Source organism: Nylanderia fulva, unplaced genomic scaffold (assembly GCF_048542155.1).
Source record: "Nylanderia fulva isolate GAGA-0341 unplaced genomic scaffold, ASM4854215v1 Scaffold11, whole genome shotgun sequence".
Classification (NCBI taxonomy): domain Eukaryota; kingdom Metazoa; phylum Arthropoda; class Insecta; order Hymenoptera; family Formicidae; genus Nylanderia; species Nylanderia fulva.
Genome location: NW_028189302.1, coordinates 5,997,054 through 6,016,635, shown reverse-complemented (window position 1 = coordinate 6,016,635; position 19,582 = coordinate 5,997,054). Strand labels below are relative to the sequence as shown.

At 43.3% G+C, this 19,582-nt stretch overlaps 2 protein-coding genes across 2 annotated transcripts in view; both read left to right on the top strand.

The window, feature by feature from the left end:
* LOC114943684 (uncharacterized) overlaps window positions 1-19,582 on the top strand; it is a 58,876-nt gene that overhangs the window by 30,435 nt on the left and 8,859 nt on the right. Inside the window, 10 exon segments of the mRNA XM_085487749.1 lie at window positions 3,614-3,667; window positions 13,090-13,358; window positions 13,360-14,947; window positions 15,731-16,008; window positions 16,549-16,896; window positions 16,982-17,305; window positions 17,409-17,765; window positions 17,897-18,209; window positions 18,277-18,911; window positions 19,152-19,526. Of these exon segments, the coding sequence (XP_085343875.1) occupies window positions 3,614-3,667; window positions 13,090-13,358; window positions 13,360-14,947; window positions 15,731-16,008; window positions 16,549-16,896; window positions 16,982-17,305; window positions 17,409-17,765; window positions 17,897-18,209; window positions 18,277-18,911; window positions 19,152-19,526 (4,541 nt within the window).
* Window positions 4,963-13,138, top strand: LOC146724974 (uncharacterized; the record flags this gene model as incomplete). The annotated part of the gene is given in 2 exon segments (XM_085487840.1): window positions 4,963-5,034; window positions 5,036-13,138. Coding segments are annotated over 2 exon segments (7,320 nt in total), but the record flags the coding sequence as incomplete, so codon positions are not given.

The window sequence follows — 19,582 nt, the reverse complement described above, 5'->3', positions numbered from 1 at the left end:
TATATAATTCTTAACGTATACGCAGCCTCAAATATGTACGTGTAAAGCTGATTGTTAGCGTGTGGCCAAACTGATATTTTAAACAATTTATATATCCGAGACTGTAGCTCGGTTCGTACCACTGTTACCGGTTCCCACGATTGAACGCTTTCTCTCTCAAACTCGTTTCATGCGCCTGAAGCTCACGAGGCTTCGTGTTGTTCGCGAAACTAGCGTGAAAAATCGATACATTCGCAATTAATACAAAACAATAGCGTAAAGTTGAGAATCAGTTGGAACACGCGAGAGTTTTGTGAAAATATCATATATAATAATATACGTTGGAAAGTAAATTTAATCACTCAAGTATTCCCATCAAGAAAGAAACAAACCTCTCATCGCGAACACATCAAATATTTCGCGAGATACTGCCTGAAATCGCAGAAGACAGACAAAGATATCGAAACGTCACAGTTATTGCCGCTCGGTTGCAAGAAATCATTGAGCAAGTGAGAGTAATCATCATTATTCTTGGTTTACCACACGTATCCACGCGCGACTCCACTCAGAGTAAACGCGCATTCTCGAGTGGCCGCATTGACTATTACACGGCCAGTTAACTCGATGCAACGTGAGAAATTAATTCATAGCTGCCACGGTAGAATCAGATTTCAACAAATTGCGCAGAAGGTTTACTTCCTCGTTGCACATTATTTTTTTTTTATTTTCTTTTTTTTTGAGAAGGAAGGAGCTTTCACCGGAAACCGTAACAACGCGACGGTGTTAACTCGATTCGTCATGTTTGACGTAAGCATTCTGAACATGCGGAACATGATTTCGAAAGATATGAAAAATTCGATTTTAATAAGTAAGCCCAATATAGGGACCAATTACTTATCTGATTTAATCCCAATTATAAACTCGTCTATTTGAAATGTTTCAAGAGGTTCTCTCCAAGAGCTTTCTCGTCGTGTATCACACGTTCGAGCGTCATACTATTGTAGTCTAACTAGTCGTGGATTTATATGATATCGCCTACTATTGAAAGTGAGATTGAAATCGTGTGTCATGCGTTAGTCGATGACCAGGTTACCTTGGTATTCATGTCGCTCTCGCAAGATAGTTAATTACTTGCGACACTCATATCGTCAGGATTGACAGGGACATCCATCGAACGCACAGTAGAGTATTCATTATCTTGGACGTAATTAAAAAAAATTGAATAATCAACGCGAATGATAAATAAACCTCAAATTACTAATGCAAGTTGTGTTGAAATCGCGTGAATAAAGACACGCGTCGTTGAAAAACGAAGATGTAATTTGTAGAAAGCGGTGAGATTAAGCACATTTACGGATTCGCAGCGCCCTTTTTTATTGCGGACTGGATCTATGTATTCGTCGTGGAATCTCGCGTTGATGCAATACTGCTTGTCGCCGCCGTTAAACGAATCTCGCCACGAGCAATCGTAATTCCGATGACGAAAAAAAAAAATGTTTCGGGCATTAGCAAGTCACTAGCCGCACGACATGAATGGACGAATTGTTCTTACGAAACAAGCTTAATCCCCGAGGGATTTCTCCTCTCTCATATCGCGCGAGAAAACGGGCTCAAGGTAGCCGTCGCCTATGCAACCGCGATTATGCAGCTGCGTACGTGGAAGTCGATCGTCAGGTGCATCTGTGTATATATATCTCGATCAGTTATTCCCTTGCGGTTGTTCGCATTCGCCTTCGAATACCAGAGGTGCTGGAATTACGATATTGTGCGGCCGCGGAAAACTATGCGAGAATTATGCGTGAATTATGCAACTCGAGAGGAAGAGAAATGGTTCGCCGATTAAACACCGCCAGCTGCAGTGTTTTCGCAATTTTACTCGATCTTGTATATTTATATATGTTCTTCGACACTGTCTTAAAAAATATATATCGAATGTACGAGAAAAAAATTCAATAAAAAATGCATATCTTTTTAAATGAATCTGAGATATTACCGAAGAATATATACAAGATCGAGTTGAATGCGTTGAATAAAATAGCAATATTTGATATTACAAGTACAAATCGATTTGTTCTATTTACTCGACACCTATCCTCTTTAAATTTAATATGCATGATGTGTGTGCACGAAGTGAGAGATTGGCGTAATCGCGACGCGGCGTATTTCATAATACGATTCAAGTCATGCATTAAAATATCGTGTTATACGCGATGTACAATGTCGAACGCTCTCCCACGTATGCCGGGATGCGGACTGCGATCGTTGTCGATTGTTGGGTAACGCGAGGCGACCGGTTCATCGTCGGGGGCCGCAAAACGGCCCGGTTGGCCGGAGGCCAGACATGGGAAAGAAGGGCGACGCGAAGAAGCGTCGACCAGCTGACCCAATGTGCCCGGACGAGGATGACCTCGAACCGCCGGGTACATCGGTCCCGATTGCCGCGGTACCGAGAAATAAACCCGTCGTCGAATAACCGGATGTCACCTGCTCCGGTCATCTGCCGGTTCAACGTCACTGGATGCAGTCCGATGCACCAAAAATGGTGACGATCGACGTCGAGAAAATATAAAAAAATTTGCACCAGATCGACAAACCATTCTCGAAGAATTATATAAATATTCTGTGGCAATTTGATATAATTACCTAAAATCTCCCAGTTCAACGTCACTGGATGCAGTTTGATGCACCAAAAATGATGGGAATCGACGTCGAGAAAATAAAAAAAATTTGCACCAGATCGACAAATCATTCTCGAAGTATTATATAAATATATTGTATAGCAATTTTATAAAAATACACTTTTCTATATAGTAATTAGAAAAGTGTTAGAATTAATATAAATAAAGTTTGTATATAAATTAACCTTTTCTTCTAGATAAATCAATTCTATCGTAGTTAACTAGGTTACAACAACGTTATAATGAAAAGGTGCGCAAAATTGTCCGTCGAGATATATCGTGCGCTTAAAGTCACGTGCGCACGCAAGTGTATAGACGTTCACGTGCACGCGGGAAGAAAACAACGTGGAAATACTTCTCGCGAGAAGAGGAGTCGGTCAGATAACTGTACGTCGCGGCCTCCGAACGACATCTTTGGTGTCGCCGACGTCTGGCGTCCTTTACATGTCCATTCCACATATCGGTAGATACGCTCGTTTCTAAACGCGTATGCCTATCCATCTTCCTTATTTCCTGCTTCTCTCTTTACATTCATTTTTTTCTCATTATTTTCTTGAATTGCGAATAATATGCAATCAAGTTTCTTGAGAGATCCGCGGAAAAACCTTGCAAGTGTCATACTTGAAACTTCAATTATCATTCCTCATACCGTGTAAATATCAAAAGAAATTACTACGATATAAAAGGTATCTCTGCGAATACGAAGTGAATGTGACGACATCCGTATGACGCATAGCAATTATTTCGCGAAGAGCCTATGACCAAATAAAGCTTCTACTATCATGTGTGTATGATTCTTCAATAAATTTCCTTTCACCACCCACTGTTTCCTCTGTCAAACGCATCAAAGCGGCCTTATGCAGTCAAGATTGCGTGCAAAAATTAAGCATACTACAATAATTAGATTTCAAGACATATCATGCGCTCAAACATGCTCTCTTTCTTTTCTTTCACAGATGGAGCTTTATTGAATAATATTAGGGCTTCCAGAATAGAAAGGGATCTAGAGGGTAAGTCTTTGCAGATGTTTATATGTCTATTAACAAATTGTATACTAGTCGTGACACATTTACGACACCTGAATTACACTGATACACGCAGACAAAAAATTGCACTCAAAATTGAATTTCCTCTCAACGATTCGGCATAGAGTATTTTTTATTTAAATTTATAACACTTGCTGTTTAAAATTTAAATCTAAAGATCTTATTTAACTGCAAACAAAAAGTTTGAGTGCAATTTTATGATATCGAACAATCTTTCCGCTTTGTTCTTTGTCTCTGCTCTTTAATTTCTTCTCACGATACATCATTTCTCGTCTCAATTATCAATGTGCGTGTTGACGCGAGGTGCGGCCGTGTAAATAAACTTCTCTAACGGATAATACTTTTCTATCGCTGAATTGACTACGAGATATGTATATGTCATTTCATTTTGATGGTATCTGGCCTTAAGATCTATCGTATAATTGCGAAATGTATCTTCCTAAAGACTTGAAAATTCATCACGCTGCACTAATAATATATTTTGATATTCTTTAAAAAAATGCAACTCGAAAATAATGAATAAATTTGTTATTTAAATTTTTGAATATTTATTTTAGACAAATAATAATATTTTTATCACACAAAATTGCAGTAAGCACAGAATTTTCAAGATTTAAGGATTGTGTTACATATAAGCAATTAATGGCTAAACTTCTCTTTCTTTTCCTTGCATGCCTGTGTTTCTAGTCGAAAAAAAATTATTTTTTTTTTCAAAAAAGTAGGGTAATGACGCAAATTAAGCAGGGTACCACGGATATAGTATTACAATTATAACAGGTGTCCTAGGCTACGAAAGAAGAAGGCTAGTCTACTAAGATCGTCTATCTCTTTTTTTCTGTTTCTGTTTATTGCTCCCGTCTGCTCCCCGCCTTCAACTCTTCTCAACAACTGGATGCCGTCTGCCTCCAACGTCCGTCCGCCACTCCGTCTCTCCGACGACCTACATTACAATAAAAAATAAAAAAAAAACAATACACGCGAATTGCATCGACCGTCGATGCAAACGAACGCCGACGCACTTTATACGACGATTACGACACGGACGGACTCGCAAATGCGAAACGTGGCTGAACGAATCAAATTCGTTGCACATTTGCGCTTGGTTTCGAATGGCCAAACATATTTTTAACTTCGTGTCCCGTTGCACCTATGCAATTCCCTCGCTTCCCTCATTCTTTTGCTCTCGTTCTCTATGACTCTATCGATAAATCATCAACCCGTTATGATGCCACGTGTCCCATCTCGTTAATAATTTGATTAATGTTGCTCCGGGTATAATCTTCACTTTCGAATTTGACTCTTCAGGAGTGACCACGGTCCTCTTGGTTTCCTGCGCGTCCCGGAAAGTCCGTATCTCCGGTTGGAATATTGACAAAAACGGCACGAACGTTCGTGCAAGATGGTGCAAGCACCGAATTCGCCACTCAAGTCCTTGGTACGACTTTAGACAACGGTCGCCTCTACGCAAGAATTCTATCAACATCCAGCAGAGTGTTCTACGATAAAAATTCAACGCCAGATCCATCGAGCCCCTACGTCGTTTATCCCTCGAAAGCGCCTGAAAATGACTGGCGATTGAAGGAAGCGCCGATTAAGACTATCGAAGGGATACCAATTCCGACGGGCGACAGCAATGCGGAATCGAGTGAATCGAAGCAGGAAGAAACCGCGAGTACCACAAAACTGGACGAGTTATTCAAAGAGAACGATATATTCAACAAAAAGGAGCTAAATGTCGACGCACAGAGGTTCAAGCCGGCGAAGGTACGACCGGCCGACAATTTGCCCACTTATACCGTTAAGCACGAGTACGTGACGAGCAGCTTCGACTCGTTCGATGACGTGCAGTCCAAGAGTTTGAGGCCGCGAGTGCCGAAAATTTTTAAACCGCAAACAAAAGCTCCGCCGCAAAGTAAGGGAGACGCGAAGCCTCTCGCCACGGTGACTTATCACGGTTTCGCGGACTTTACGACCACGGTAGGCGACACCGTCATCGTCTTCTCGCCGAGCACGTCACCGGTGCCCGTGGGACGTCCTGCCACGACGATCAAAGGCGACGCCACGCTTCGTCCGGACGATGGCGTGGCGGTGGTGAAGATCCGTCCCACGAGCGTGATGGAACGCGCGACGAGAACCAATCGGCCTTACGAGGAAAGCCAGAAGCACGCTTCGGATGATCGACTATTGAGCGCGATCAATCGTGGCAATATTCAACCGAGCGTCACCGAGGAGATCGAAGGCGAGTCGTCCACGATGTCCACGGAACCGTTATTGCTGGTACCCGATGTCGAAACGGGATCATCGAAGCCGACGGGTCTTCTAAAAGTCATCGACTCCACTACTTCGTTGGACGGTACCACGACGCATTACAAGAGTCTTATTTACGGCACGTATATCGGCACGAATTACGCGCAAATTATTCACACGTCTTCGAATGTGTATTTCTTCCCGGATGAGGCTACTGCGTTGTACGGGGATGATGAGACCACGGTAGAGTATGGTACAACAGGAACGGAACCCGACGAGCAAGATACCACGGTTGAGGCACTGCCTTCCACTACGCCGACGACCAACGAAGAAACACCGCCTGAGATGAATGAGCTGACCACGCCATTGAAAAGCACAACGGATAGAGTCTTTACGACCCTGAAGGATATTTTAGAGAGCGCGAGAAGAGTGCTAGGAACAACCGAACGAGTGCGACCGAATATAGATTATGAATTTCCCAATGATATCGCGTCGGGAGATCCTCAGGGTCGTAGCATCAAAGGCGACTCTTCTCTGAATAATCATCAAGTCGGAAAATACAAGCCGCATGGATTTAAATCGAGTAATGCAGAAGAGAAAGTGACATTAGCGACTAGATTACTACCGTCTACCGTCTACAAGACATTCACATATTTCACGACTTTCTTTATTCCAAACAACGAGGAGACTACTACTTCGATACGCTCTCGAGAAGTAGTCTCCTCCGAGGTAACCTTTCTCACGGAATTAATTCGACCTACCTCGACCGATAGTTCGATCAAATCTACTTCTTCACCAGGCACAAAAACACCAAGTTTACCTGACGAGACTGAAGAAGAACAGACTACCAAGCAAGACGAAGAAATAGAATTAATTTTCAAAACTTTGTACACGACGTATACGTATCTAACGACGTTCTTCCAAGAAAATACGTCGAGTGTATCCAGTCGACAAGTCATCGAAACTAACGTTATCACGCAAACTGTTGGACCTAACGGCGTTTCCGCCATTGTCGCCAGTCTCTTTGACAAGGATGAATCCGTTTTGATTTCACCGACAACGATATCGCAGAATATCCTCCCGTCTGTGAGAAACGCTCAAACTTCTGAGGAACATAAAGTTTCCGACGAAACGACGGAAGAAAATCCAACTACTTTCCAAGATCAGGACACTACTGTACACGAGAACATTCCAACGGAATCTATCACGACAGTTGATGATTTTGAGACGTCGGATGGATGGATCACTGATTTAGAGCCGAGCCCGACTCCGGCAATGGCGAGTCAAGCGATAAAAGAACAAGTGAAAACGTACTACACGACTTACACGTACTTCACCACTATTTTTGTGGACGACGAAACGGAAATCGAGACACGAACCGAAGTCTTCACTAACATCGTGACGGAATCTATTACGCCCACGAACGTTCAATCGGCTTCGCAACAGACGACTCAATCGACGACGCCAAAATCTGAATCTGCCGAAAATAAATCTGCATCAGTTCCTCCGGAAATCTTGGCGTATTTACAGGCTCTGCAACGTCAAAAGTCCCAGGAAGAGGCGCTTTCACTGGCAAAAAAAGTTCAGCAGGCCAATACGGATCAAACAACGCAGGCTGACGAAACCACGACCGAAAACGATACCGAGACAACGACGGAGCTGCCTACTACCTTGGAAGATCGCTCGACCACTGAAGAGAACCTATTCCGTAATTTCCAAGTAGGCGCGCAAGTAACGCCTAATCCGCCGACCGACGTGGAAGTTCTGGGCTCTATGATTACGGATGTCGTGTCATCTTCTAGTTCCGGTGGCGGTACCGTTCTCGATGTGATGGATAAGAGAAATGCCGTTCCCGAGGATCAAGAACTGTCAGAGTCGAATAATCACGAGGTAGAGCCGGCACCGACGTTGCTTCTGCAGACCAGTTATACGACCTTCACGTACTTCACGACAATGTACAAAGGCGACCAGACGAATGTCGCCAGCCGTCTACAAACAATTACGAACGTCGTTACAGAGACTTTAAGGCCGTCCCTCGTGGTGCCGGTTCCTACCAGCACGCTGCCTGTCACGTACTTCACAACCTTTACTTACTGGACGACATTCTACAAGGGCGGCGATACTTTAACCACTAGTCGCGAGGAAACGATCAGCAACGTCGCCACGCCAGGAGTTTCGCCTACGCCCAGAGTCGAACTCGGCGTGATAATGACGTACACGCCAACCTTGAGTCCTCCGTCAGAGGACGATTCTTATATCGACGAGCAAGAAGAATCCAAGATTACGGCGGATAACGAAGTTACGCCTTTAGGCAACGCCGCTCCGGAAAAATCCATTACCGAAAAGACGAACAAATTGTCCAAAGGAATTATAACCAGCCCCGACGAGAAGAACGTCGTGAATACTTCGCCAATCTCGCCCGAACCCACGACCTTCTATACTACGTTTACTTATTTCACTACGTCCTACATCGGGAACCAGACGATTCTAACCAGTAGATTGGAGACGATAACCAGCGTATCGACACCAGATATTGCGACGCAACAGGCGACCGGACGCGCGATTAACGGCCCTGTATATCCATCGATTCAAGTATTAAATACCGATGAGAAGATAACCGTGACACCTTCCAAGGTATCCGAGAATCTGAAAACGGGTTTGATCTCGACGATACGTTCGAGCGAAGTACACGAAGATACCACGACTCATTACACGACGGATGTATACGGCACTTACGTGGATGGATATTACGCACGAGTGGTAAAGAGCTCGTCGAGGATAGAAACGCCACCCTTATTTTCCTCGTCGATAGCTACGCCGGTTCTTCCTACGGGCGTTCTGTCCTTGAATAAGGGAAGCGTAGTGGATGCCGACCAAGTCACCACTGTTTACTTCACAACCAAGCAGATCGGCACGCTGTTCGAGGGAACTTACGCCAAAGTAATCGAGAGCACGTCGAGCACCAAGATAGACGAAGACAAGAAATCGACTATTTCGCCGATTCACGGTCATCGAACTGGTCTGGTGCGTCTGATTAAGGGTCAAATCGAGAATGACGGAACCACTACGTTCTATCAATCGAAAGTTATCGGCACTAGCATCGAGGGTAGATACGCTCAAATTATCGAAAGCACTTCCAGCTTCTTCGCGAATCCCACGGCGAGTATTTCGCCGACTTCTACTCTACCTCCGAGCCAGTCGACGGGTATTCCAGAAATCTCGCCCTCTCCCGCCGTCATTCAATCTTCCGAAGATTCGACAGAATCTCCCGATCACGAGGAGGACGAGAACGAAGAAGAGGACGAAGAGGGCGAAGAAGACGAAGACGGGCAAAACCCTAAAAAGAAATCACGATTAACGTTCTCGACCAGAAAGAGAACGTTCACGCCAGTGATCAGACCGTTCGCCTCCAGGAACAGACCGACGTTTAATCCAAAACGTAAAGGCGCGCAAGCCGCGACGACTATCACCAGAACGGATATAACGCCAACGATAACCGCGACTTTGGCCGGTAAAAGTAACAGATTCGCTTCGTCGCGAAGTCGCGTCACTTCGCCCATCGGGCCGTATTCCTCGACGTTATCGCCGTCAGGTTCTCGACGATTTTCGGGTAGACGAGGAAGCAGCGTCACCTCGAGCTCGATACTCCCATCGAGCAGTACTCGAGCCAGAGGACAACAAACCAGAATAACTCCGTCGTCCGTGTTTCAAAGCAACAGACGCGGACCGACGTCGATAAGAGGATCCTCTTCTAAACTCGCGACTCGCGCGTCGAGTTCTGTATTTCCCGGCGCTTCCTCGAGATATCGACCCGGCATTCGACCATCGTCGACGTTATTGAGAGGACAATCTACGGTTAGGCCAACCGACGATCAGGAGAACGACGCTAATGAATTCACCACGGCTACGATCTTCACGGACGAGACGTCGTTCACGGAATATGTCGAGGGCGAGACTGCGACTACTCCTTTGCAGACCACGACGGAATCGTCCAGAAGATCTACGAATCCGCTCTTGCGATTCCGCAGACCTATTAATTTAAACGGTAGATCGGGAACCACCGCACGACCACCAACGACTACCACGACACCGAGACGATCGGGAAATTTAAATAGACCGAGTGCGCCGACAGTTCCCAGAGCGACGAATGGACGAACAAATACACGCGCGACTCCTCCAGTATCCACAAGAAATCGACCAAGTAATACAGGCCTGTTCCCTCCACGTGGGTTTCTCGGTAGAAAGCAGGAATCGGTAACTGAAGAGCCAACCGAAGAACACGAAAGCGAAAATGGTAAAAGTATCGAGGACGAACAACCTGTCGAAGAGATATCGGATAACGATTATGAAGGATCAGAACACGAAGATAGAAGATCGAATGCAAATGTCAATCGTCGTTCTGGGAAAGCCGTCGGTTCCGCCGTACAAATCAGACCTTTCGGAACTAGAACGAGAAGAGTTCGTCGTCAAGCTAGTCAATTGAGAGCATATAACAGTCGTTTCTATAGACCCGGTCAATCGTCATTTATAAAAGATGAAGAGAAATCTGATTTTTTAGACGACTTCTCGAGTAAAGAAGACATTACAAAAATAACGCCGAAACCTAGTCCTCGATATAATAATCGAGCGCGAAGTTTGACGCCGTCGCAATCGTCGCAACAGAAAATATTTAATCCGGATCAATCGACGGAAACAACAGAGTTTGTAAATCAACAGAATAAACCTAAAACCAGAACGACTCAATCTATTAATGGAAATAGAAACGGATCTGTCAGAATAAAACCGTCTTCGATCTCGAGCAATGGAAGACAATTTACGTTGAGAGAAAAAGATGCTACCTCGATCAGCAGGTCGGATTACAAGAGACCGACTTCAAGACCGAGCAGCAGATCGAGCAGTAAAACGACTCAAAGAGTGAGACCACCGAGAGTAAGAAACGGATCTTCAATCGGATCTTCGAATTCTCGAAGAGTACCGTCGTCCCGCGGATCCTCAAGGTCGACGAACGGAAGAAGCGGAAGTAGCAGGAGAGGTTCTACAAGAGGAAGAGGATCTTACGAGGACATCCGTGAATCGCCGACCGTGTATCCGAATTTTGACGGCACGATAACCGTGACGCATTATGTGCCAACGGAGATCAAGATTCCTGTGGTAAACAACGGCGTGACGGAACATCGTAACATTATAACTCAGCAACCAAGCACCGAAGTTCTCAGACCCTCTCAATATAGCACGGTGACAGCCGGAGACGGCAACTCGCTTGTGGTAATCGTCAGCGAAGTTACGGGTACCAACGGTCAGGGTCAGACTGAGGTCACACGATTTTTGCTCCACGAGACACCCACCACACGTATCTCGCATACTCTTTCGAGCCTCGGTGGTCGTCGCGTCTCTCAATCGGTTATCGTACCTACAACAGTATATTCCGTGGAAAATATCGTTTCCACGATACAGCCGTCCTTGCCCGGCAACGCTCCTCTCGCCAATATTCTTCTCTCGCAATTATTACTCGGTCAATTAGGTCCGAATCCTCTGTTACAACAACCTCAACAAACTACGCCCACCACGCAATATAACACACGCACTACTTCCTACGTAACTACAATAACGAAACATCAGAGCACTGTCATTCCTCTCACCTTCCGCGGGAAAGAGATCCTAACGACTCTAGTCGATTCCTCGACCGACGTTGTCACCGCGACGGAATTCATAACGGATACCGTTGTAGTAACTCCGACAGCTGCGATATCGGCGGCGAATATCAATTCCCTCCTGCTGTTGCTTCAACAACCACAGTCGCAAAATTCTAATCCGTTGCTGGATCCTCTGTTCGCGCCTCCTCCATTTACACAGAGTAACACCTTACCGGGGGAAGTCGAGAGAAGAAATCAGCCGGCCGATTCCGACTACAGACACGACAGCTCCGAATATTCCGAGGATGAAGGCGAGGTGGAAGAATATCAGAAACCGTCTAGATCGCACGGCGGACGTGGCAAATCAAACGACAGGAAAAAAGCCTCCGCGGCCTCGAGCAAGCTCGAGTCCAGCGTGGTCACATTATACGTTTCCGGCCGCAGACCCGGAGAATTCAGCACTGTTCTGAGCACCGTGAAGGTCGGCGAATCCGTGACCGCGTCCAGGAGACGAAGAGGTGCCTTGGAGGAAACTGTCGAGGTCCGACCCTCCGTACCGCCGTCATTGCACGCCGGACCGGCGGCAGTCGCCATTTTAGCGGGAAGCGAAGATCCTAGCGACGCACACGCACCGACACAAAGTCTCGAGAGCGTAGTGGGTGACGTCGGACGGCATATTTCCACGTCCATCTATACCTAATCTTGTCCCATTCGCCGAAAAAAATCTCTTTCCCTTCAGGCTCCTCACTCCTTCTTCCCTTTCGCCCTTCATGTCATAATTATCCGTAATTATCGTCATTTAATCGAAATCCACTTAGATTTGCCCGAAACTCTAATTGCCTTCCCTAAATCTCTATTCCATTCGGAGAGCGTTAGTTTAGCTTTTTCTTCGGGCACGTCGCAGTGGACAATAAAGAGCAACGTTGATGAGAAGCGAGATTGTTGCGTAATGTAATATAGATAATAATCGAAACTACCGAGATCTCTTTTCTTGAAGCAATAAAGAAAGAATCGAGGGTAGTTTGCAGCATCGATAAAAAAAAAGCTATCGATGGCTATCTCGTATATTCGTTTTTACAGCTCGCTCTCTCCCAAACCCTCTCTTAAGTTCTTCTATTTCCCTCTAAATATTTTCCCTTCGAGCGTCGTCCCATATTTTTCTCCTACTAACACAGCCTCGATCTGCCGCCGCACGCGCGCCCACACGACAAAGCCGGACATGATACTCTCTTCCGCCGACAACATCACAACAAACAAACACGGATAATGTCACTAAAAATGCACAATATACGAGGCAAAATCCAAAATCGGACGTGCATACAAAAAAACAAAACATCAAACGTCAGCGTAATTTAATTTCAATTGATTAACGCATCACACAACAAAAAAAAACGCCGAAAACAAGACATGATCTAAAAACTTTGATATCGATCGCAAAATGAATCTATAAGCACGAGATGGATAATATGTTATAAACAGACGAGTGGAAACGCATCGCCTTTGCAGGTGATTTCTACGATGAGTCGGTGCAATACGGAAATAGAAAGGTCGCACGCGAGAGAGAAGGCAACATATGGTCCACGAACGAGGATGACGTGAATCTTGGAAGACTCGCGGACGAGTACGAATCTCTTCAGGATGTGCCGAAAAAACGTGTCAGAATTCGCGTGCCCGTGGTGCGTAGCAGAACCGCTAGGCAACACAAGCTCACGGTCGTCAGACGTAGACCTTTGACGTCTCACACGCAGGATCTCGACTATTTCACCTCTACCTGAACCATACGCAGCACGAAGAATCGTGGTGACGCGCGTCAGGACTCTCGGCTCGGACAAATCCATCTATCCGGACGATATTCTAGACTCTGTCAATCATGAGTCTACCATCGGAAAGCACAAGGTGACCATAACCAGACGCAGAAAGCTTCAGTCCACGCCGACGGCAGTCAAGGATAAAGTTAGAGTTACCAGGAAGAAGCTAGTTGCGGTGAGACCGATATTACCAACGCCTACTGCTGCCATTATCACTGCAGGATTCTTTACCGCACCTTCCTCGGAGTACGATGAAGAATATTCAGACGTGGAAGACGAGGAAGAACACACTGTTCAAAAGGAAGATCATATCGTTACTCCTAACCTTGAAGAAACGCCGAATGTTATTGATAATAAACCGAACGAAAAAACGACGTCATTGCAAATTAGTTCGACTGTATCTAAAGGAAACTTGCCAGACACGCCAGTGATAATTACCGACAATTTCTTTTTCCCTGTGTCTGATGACGAGAAAGATGAAGAATACGAAGATGATTATTTCGACGTAAGTACTACAACTGAAAATATAGATAACATCGCCATTTTCATGAAAGACGAGCAGCATCCCACAAGCAAAGTAATTTCTGCAAAGGACGAAAATAATGTCGAATCTAATAAGAGCGACGTAGAGACGCGAATAAAACAAAATATAACAGAATTGAAGATTGCCGTATTAAATGAAGATGTACCAGCTGCTGAATTTATTCCTGTAGAAAAAGATAATGACGATAAATATGCAACGAAAGAGTACACGACTGCCAGTCCTGAAGAGCAAACTACTATCATAGATGATGTTACTACATTAAACGCGCCCGAATCTACTGAATCCACAAGCCTCTCCGATGAAGAGGATACTACGAGAATATCTAACACGATGGAGACGACGACGTTCGATTCGAAAGAAGAGAATCTCAATCAAGAATCTCCCGAAGATACGGACATGATACCGGAAACGATCAGCGAAATCCCGGAAGAGCTACTAACAGTACGACCCATACAACCGGACGTTAAAATTGACAGCGTTTTACCACTCGGGAAATTAGCGTCGGATTATCCCGCGGATTCGTACATACCCAGCGTGATACCCCTCGGCGCGAATTACGCTCGCGAGACGAAATCATCGGTTCGCGAAACCTCCGTACTTGACACAATTCCCGTGACCAAAGTCACGAGCAAGATTGCTTCGCCCACGCCGGAGGAGATCGAGGCCGGACTAGCGGACGATCTTTACCTGTCGCTGTCCCGCCTCGATTTCCCCGAGATCTTGCCGTCGAAACCGGCCACGATCGGCTTAGAGACCGAATCCACGCCGGATCTCACGTTAGAGCCAAGCACGAGTGTTTATTACACGGAGACGGTGGTGACGTCGACGCGACTAAGGACTTACACGTACGTGGTGACACAACAGAACGGACTGGAGACTAAAGTGACATCGTCGACGACCGTACGACCGAGAGTGACGACACTTACGCTGACGGTGCCCGTCACGGTGACTGTCACTCCTACCGTGGAGTCGTCAGCCGGCTTCGAATCGTCTGTGTATAATCCAGTAGCCGGTGAGTAGCTCTTTTACCCATCTCAGACCTCTTTTGCGACAATCACACGGTGCCCTCGAGAAAACGTTACAATTCTAATTAACAATTCTATGAAAAATATTATTAATATATATATATTGTCAAAACTGCCATTATATTGCGCGAGATTTATAAATTTTCAAAGTAAAAGAAAGAAAGCTACGAATAAATAAAGACAATTATTTTTTATTAATCGCGAGGACACGCGGTGTTTGTCGCAGTGTAATATAATCCTTAGACTAATAAACTTTTTTTTCGCTATAGACTTTCTCATTCTCGTTTACGTGAATTTTATTAAATGAAACGAACTGTATAAATACTCTGTTAAGTACTGTGTTATATATATAATTGGCTTTTGGTAATCTAAATTTTTCCTGTACATTACAACCCTGTATATGAAATGTACATATTGTATATGACAAAATGACGTTGTATATATTTAAATTTGCATTTTTTTCTTGTACGATATGTATATGAATATTAATCACACTGTGTAAATTATATAATTTCATTGATTTTATATTTTCTGTAAAAATTTTCAAATGATTGTATTCCGAATACACGATTCTCTCTTCAATAATAATACAGACATTTAATCGTGCGATTGATTTATGCGACACAAACGATAGGTAAGCTATTAAAAAAATTATTTTATATACATATGTATATAATATTTTTCGAGAAATAATATCGTTATATATACATTAAGATAATTTCCCTCTCACAATACATTGTGATATATCGTTTATGGAATCGTAACAATAGGAGAATATGAGGCGAAGGATGAAGAGGAGGGACGCAGATTCAATCTAGCGACCCGTGTAATGTCAAACGGCGTTGAAGTCATCGTCGCGGGGCCAACTCCGGCTCTGCGATGGGAGAACTCGAATCCTCAACCTACCCTCACCTTGTCGGAGGCGGTGGTCATGCTCCTGCCGCAGGATAAACCGAACGAGTTTGTCACGAAGACTTGCACAACAACTTTCACGTATCTCAGCACGATCACCAAGAATGGAACGACTACCGTCACTACAGAGCAGCAGGTGCTCTTACGCACACATCTTTATACATTTATTTTTTTAAAAGATAAAATAATAAACGTGTTCAATTTTTATTCTTACTTTTATCGTTATAAATTGACAGTATAATATAATAATTTTTCATCTCAGAATATTTTATCTAAATTGACTATCTGAAATAAATTTTGTTCCTATTGATGAGATATGCGAGAATGTAAAAAAAAGAAATCATCGCGTAAAATATGAGTAAAGAAAGAATCAATGTATTATAATTATAAGTTGTTCCAATCGTTTTTTTCATCGGCTAAGAACACAGTATTAATAAAACTCATATAGCGTTGATATATTATTTATTTTAAAAAACACAAGTAATTTTTATAAAAAGATAATCGTATATAAAATATAGTTTTAACAAAAAATTGTAATCTTTTTTTAAAATGAGATAATCTCTTTCTTATTTTCTCGTATCATGAATAGCAACAGAAATTCTTTGCGGATGTTTAAATTTTTATAATATCCCGCAAAACTTGTTATTGGTAAAAATGTTATGTTTCTTTTTTCTAGGTTGTAGCAAACACGGCGACGGAGGAAAGACATAGAAAACCTGGCTCCGAAACGGCAGCTGTAACTCTAGAAGCGTCCCCGACTCTACGTACCGAAGTATTTAAAACGACTTACACGTACCTGACCTTGAACACGGATCATCCGGATGTGAATGACGCTTTGGAAAGTAGCACGAAAGTTATAACAAACACGGTTACCGCACCGCAGCATTACCTAGACATGATTCTCGAGCCATCAGAAGCTCCGCGACCGGAAACAAATACATATCTCAGTACCAGAGTCTTAGAAAAGACATTTATGGAAGAAGGTCGAACGAAAATAAATACGGTCAGCGACACGATTACCCAGGTTAGCCTCCTTTTCTATAAACTCTACTATTTAAATACCTATATTCATTATAATATTACGTAATTTTTTTCCATCTTTTTTTCAGCTAATTGTAACAGAATCAGCACCTCCGCCGCGACCAACCAGTGTCACAACAACTTTGACTGCTTTGGACAATACTGACGGTAGCGTGACAGATATAACAAAGACATATTACATCACGTATACATATTACAATACATATTTAGAAAAGGGTAGCACGGTAGTTCATACGAATGTAGCCACGTCGACTGACGTGGTATTAGAGAAAGTTCCAGTGCGAAAAACTACCATGAAAGCAGCTCCGATTAATCCCACGCAGGAACCTATACAGATCTTTGCTACCAAAACATATCTTACAACTTTCACTTACTTTACAACGTTACTGCAGGTAATCATTACATTTTTATAATACACTGTATTAGATATATATGTGTATAATATATTATATCTAATATATTATATATGCACATTTCAAATTTCGCTTATTTTAGGCTGGCCCAGATGGAGAAACGTCAACCACTGTAACATCTCGTTCGCATATCGTTGAAAATGTCGTGACGGAATCGATAGCGCCGAGTTTATTAGATGCCGATTACATGAATGCTCTATTGACGACTGCCCATCATTCTGATCCGGTGAAAAATGTTGTCACGGGCTCGACTATTATCTTTTTCGACGAAGAGGCTCAGATCGATCCGACAGCGACCTCAAATCTCCCGGAATCAACCTCTTTCGCGGAAATAAAAAAACACGAGAAGAGTGTCACGAGCACGACAGCTATGATGTCGACGGATACGGTGTCGGAGAATGTTAATTCTGATGTGAAACCAGTGGATTCAAATAAACAGGTTTATATTTTGTCATTCTCCCAATAAATAAAAAAAATTTTTGTTTAAAAAAGTGTAGATGTTTCTCACACTTAATATATGTATCAAAATTTAAATATATATATATATAAATTTTCTACATTTTCTTATAGGATAATAATGACACACTATCGACTGACGAGTCACAAAACAAACGTCCCGATTCTCAATCCGGAGAAGAGAATCTTCCAGTCAACAATCTCCTCAGTCTGGGTTCTTTAGGAATAAACAGTTTGTCTGCTTTGGGACCGGTAATTACGGCGATGGCTGGATTGCTGCAGGGCAAAAGTAACACTGCCTCTCGTAGAAACGACACCGTATCTGTCCCCGAAACTCAAGAAGTCACAACACAGAGATCGCCGATTTATATTCCCGTCGCAGAATTTGCTGATGGTGATATAGAAACCGCCGAAAGTCAAAACATCGGTAAATATTCTTTTCTATAATCGTTATTAATGTTTTATTCGGCGTCTTACAAAATTGTATTTTTCAGCCGCTCATTTGGCGAATCTCAATCACAATTATATCGCCGAAACGCGTCACAAGGTAACCAGCAGTCTTGCCGACGGCATACCGATATCTCCGGGCGAAATAATCACGGCAAACAGCGATGTTATCATAGGAAAACCGGGCAAAATGGCACCGAGACTGCCGCAGACATTTTTGAAAGACGAGAAGCACATTGGCATGAAACCTCCGCCTTTACCGGTACCGAATATTCCGGTGCATCCTGTATTAGAAGTCCTGGAGAACGATCGCGACGATGTGCAAACTCAACAAACCGTGCAAGGTCCGCAAGTGCAGATCTTACCGGCTCATCAGATTTACGAGGAACACTTGAAAGTGCCGGTTTCAATTCCCCTTGATATTCCGAATCATTCAACAGTTTCTAAACAACCTCAAAAACTGCTTCCCGTTCAATCATTACCACCGAAAAGAATTATCTCAAAACAAGATATTTTGGAGAACGATCCTTTGCTGAAGCCGCCCGATAGACCGAATGTGGAGCAATATGTGAATCCTAATGTAAATCATAAAATTCCGGAATGGAATCCGGAGAAATACAGAAGACCTTGGAGTGCCAAGGATCCTTTAACACCACCCTTATCACCTGCGAGATTTGACGAGGTACGTTGACGTTAACGTTTACTTCATATGTATTATTTTTATGTATATTCGGAAAAAAGTTCATATATAATTAAATATAAATAATATAATTATGTATAAAATATGTCTATATATTTTTTTTTTTTCATATGTTATATCTCTCTAATTATATGTATTTATATTTGATTATAATTAATTATAAACTTTTTTCGGAGCATTTGCAGCGTATACACACAGCAATATATGATAATTTCTTTGAAGATTCATCCGGATAAACAGATTGAAAAACCTCGTCCAACTATATTGCCTTCGGAAGAGCAGAAACGACCACCATGGGCACAAAAAGATCCTTTATTACCCGATACTTCTATTATCCTACAGAACTCCGAATCGAAGCCGATTCCAACTGAACCAATAGTTCATCAAGTCCCGCATGTCATTGACAGATCGACGGGGCAACCTCTATTGGTCAACATTCAACCCAGTCAAGTAGCTAACGTCGTGATTCCTCAAGGTGGCACGCAAGCTTTAATTTTTGGAGATACCAATGAACCTCATATAAGTGGGCAATACTTTGACGATCCTTCACCTTATCCGGAACCTGAAGTTGGACCTGGTTTCGTCGGAATTCAGAAAGTATGTATAACAATTTTCAAATATTTAATTTTCTTATGGCAGAGCTCAATTTTATA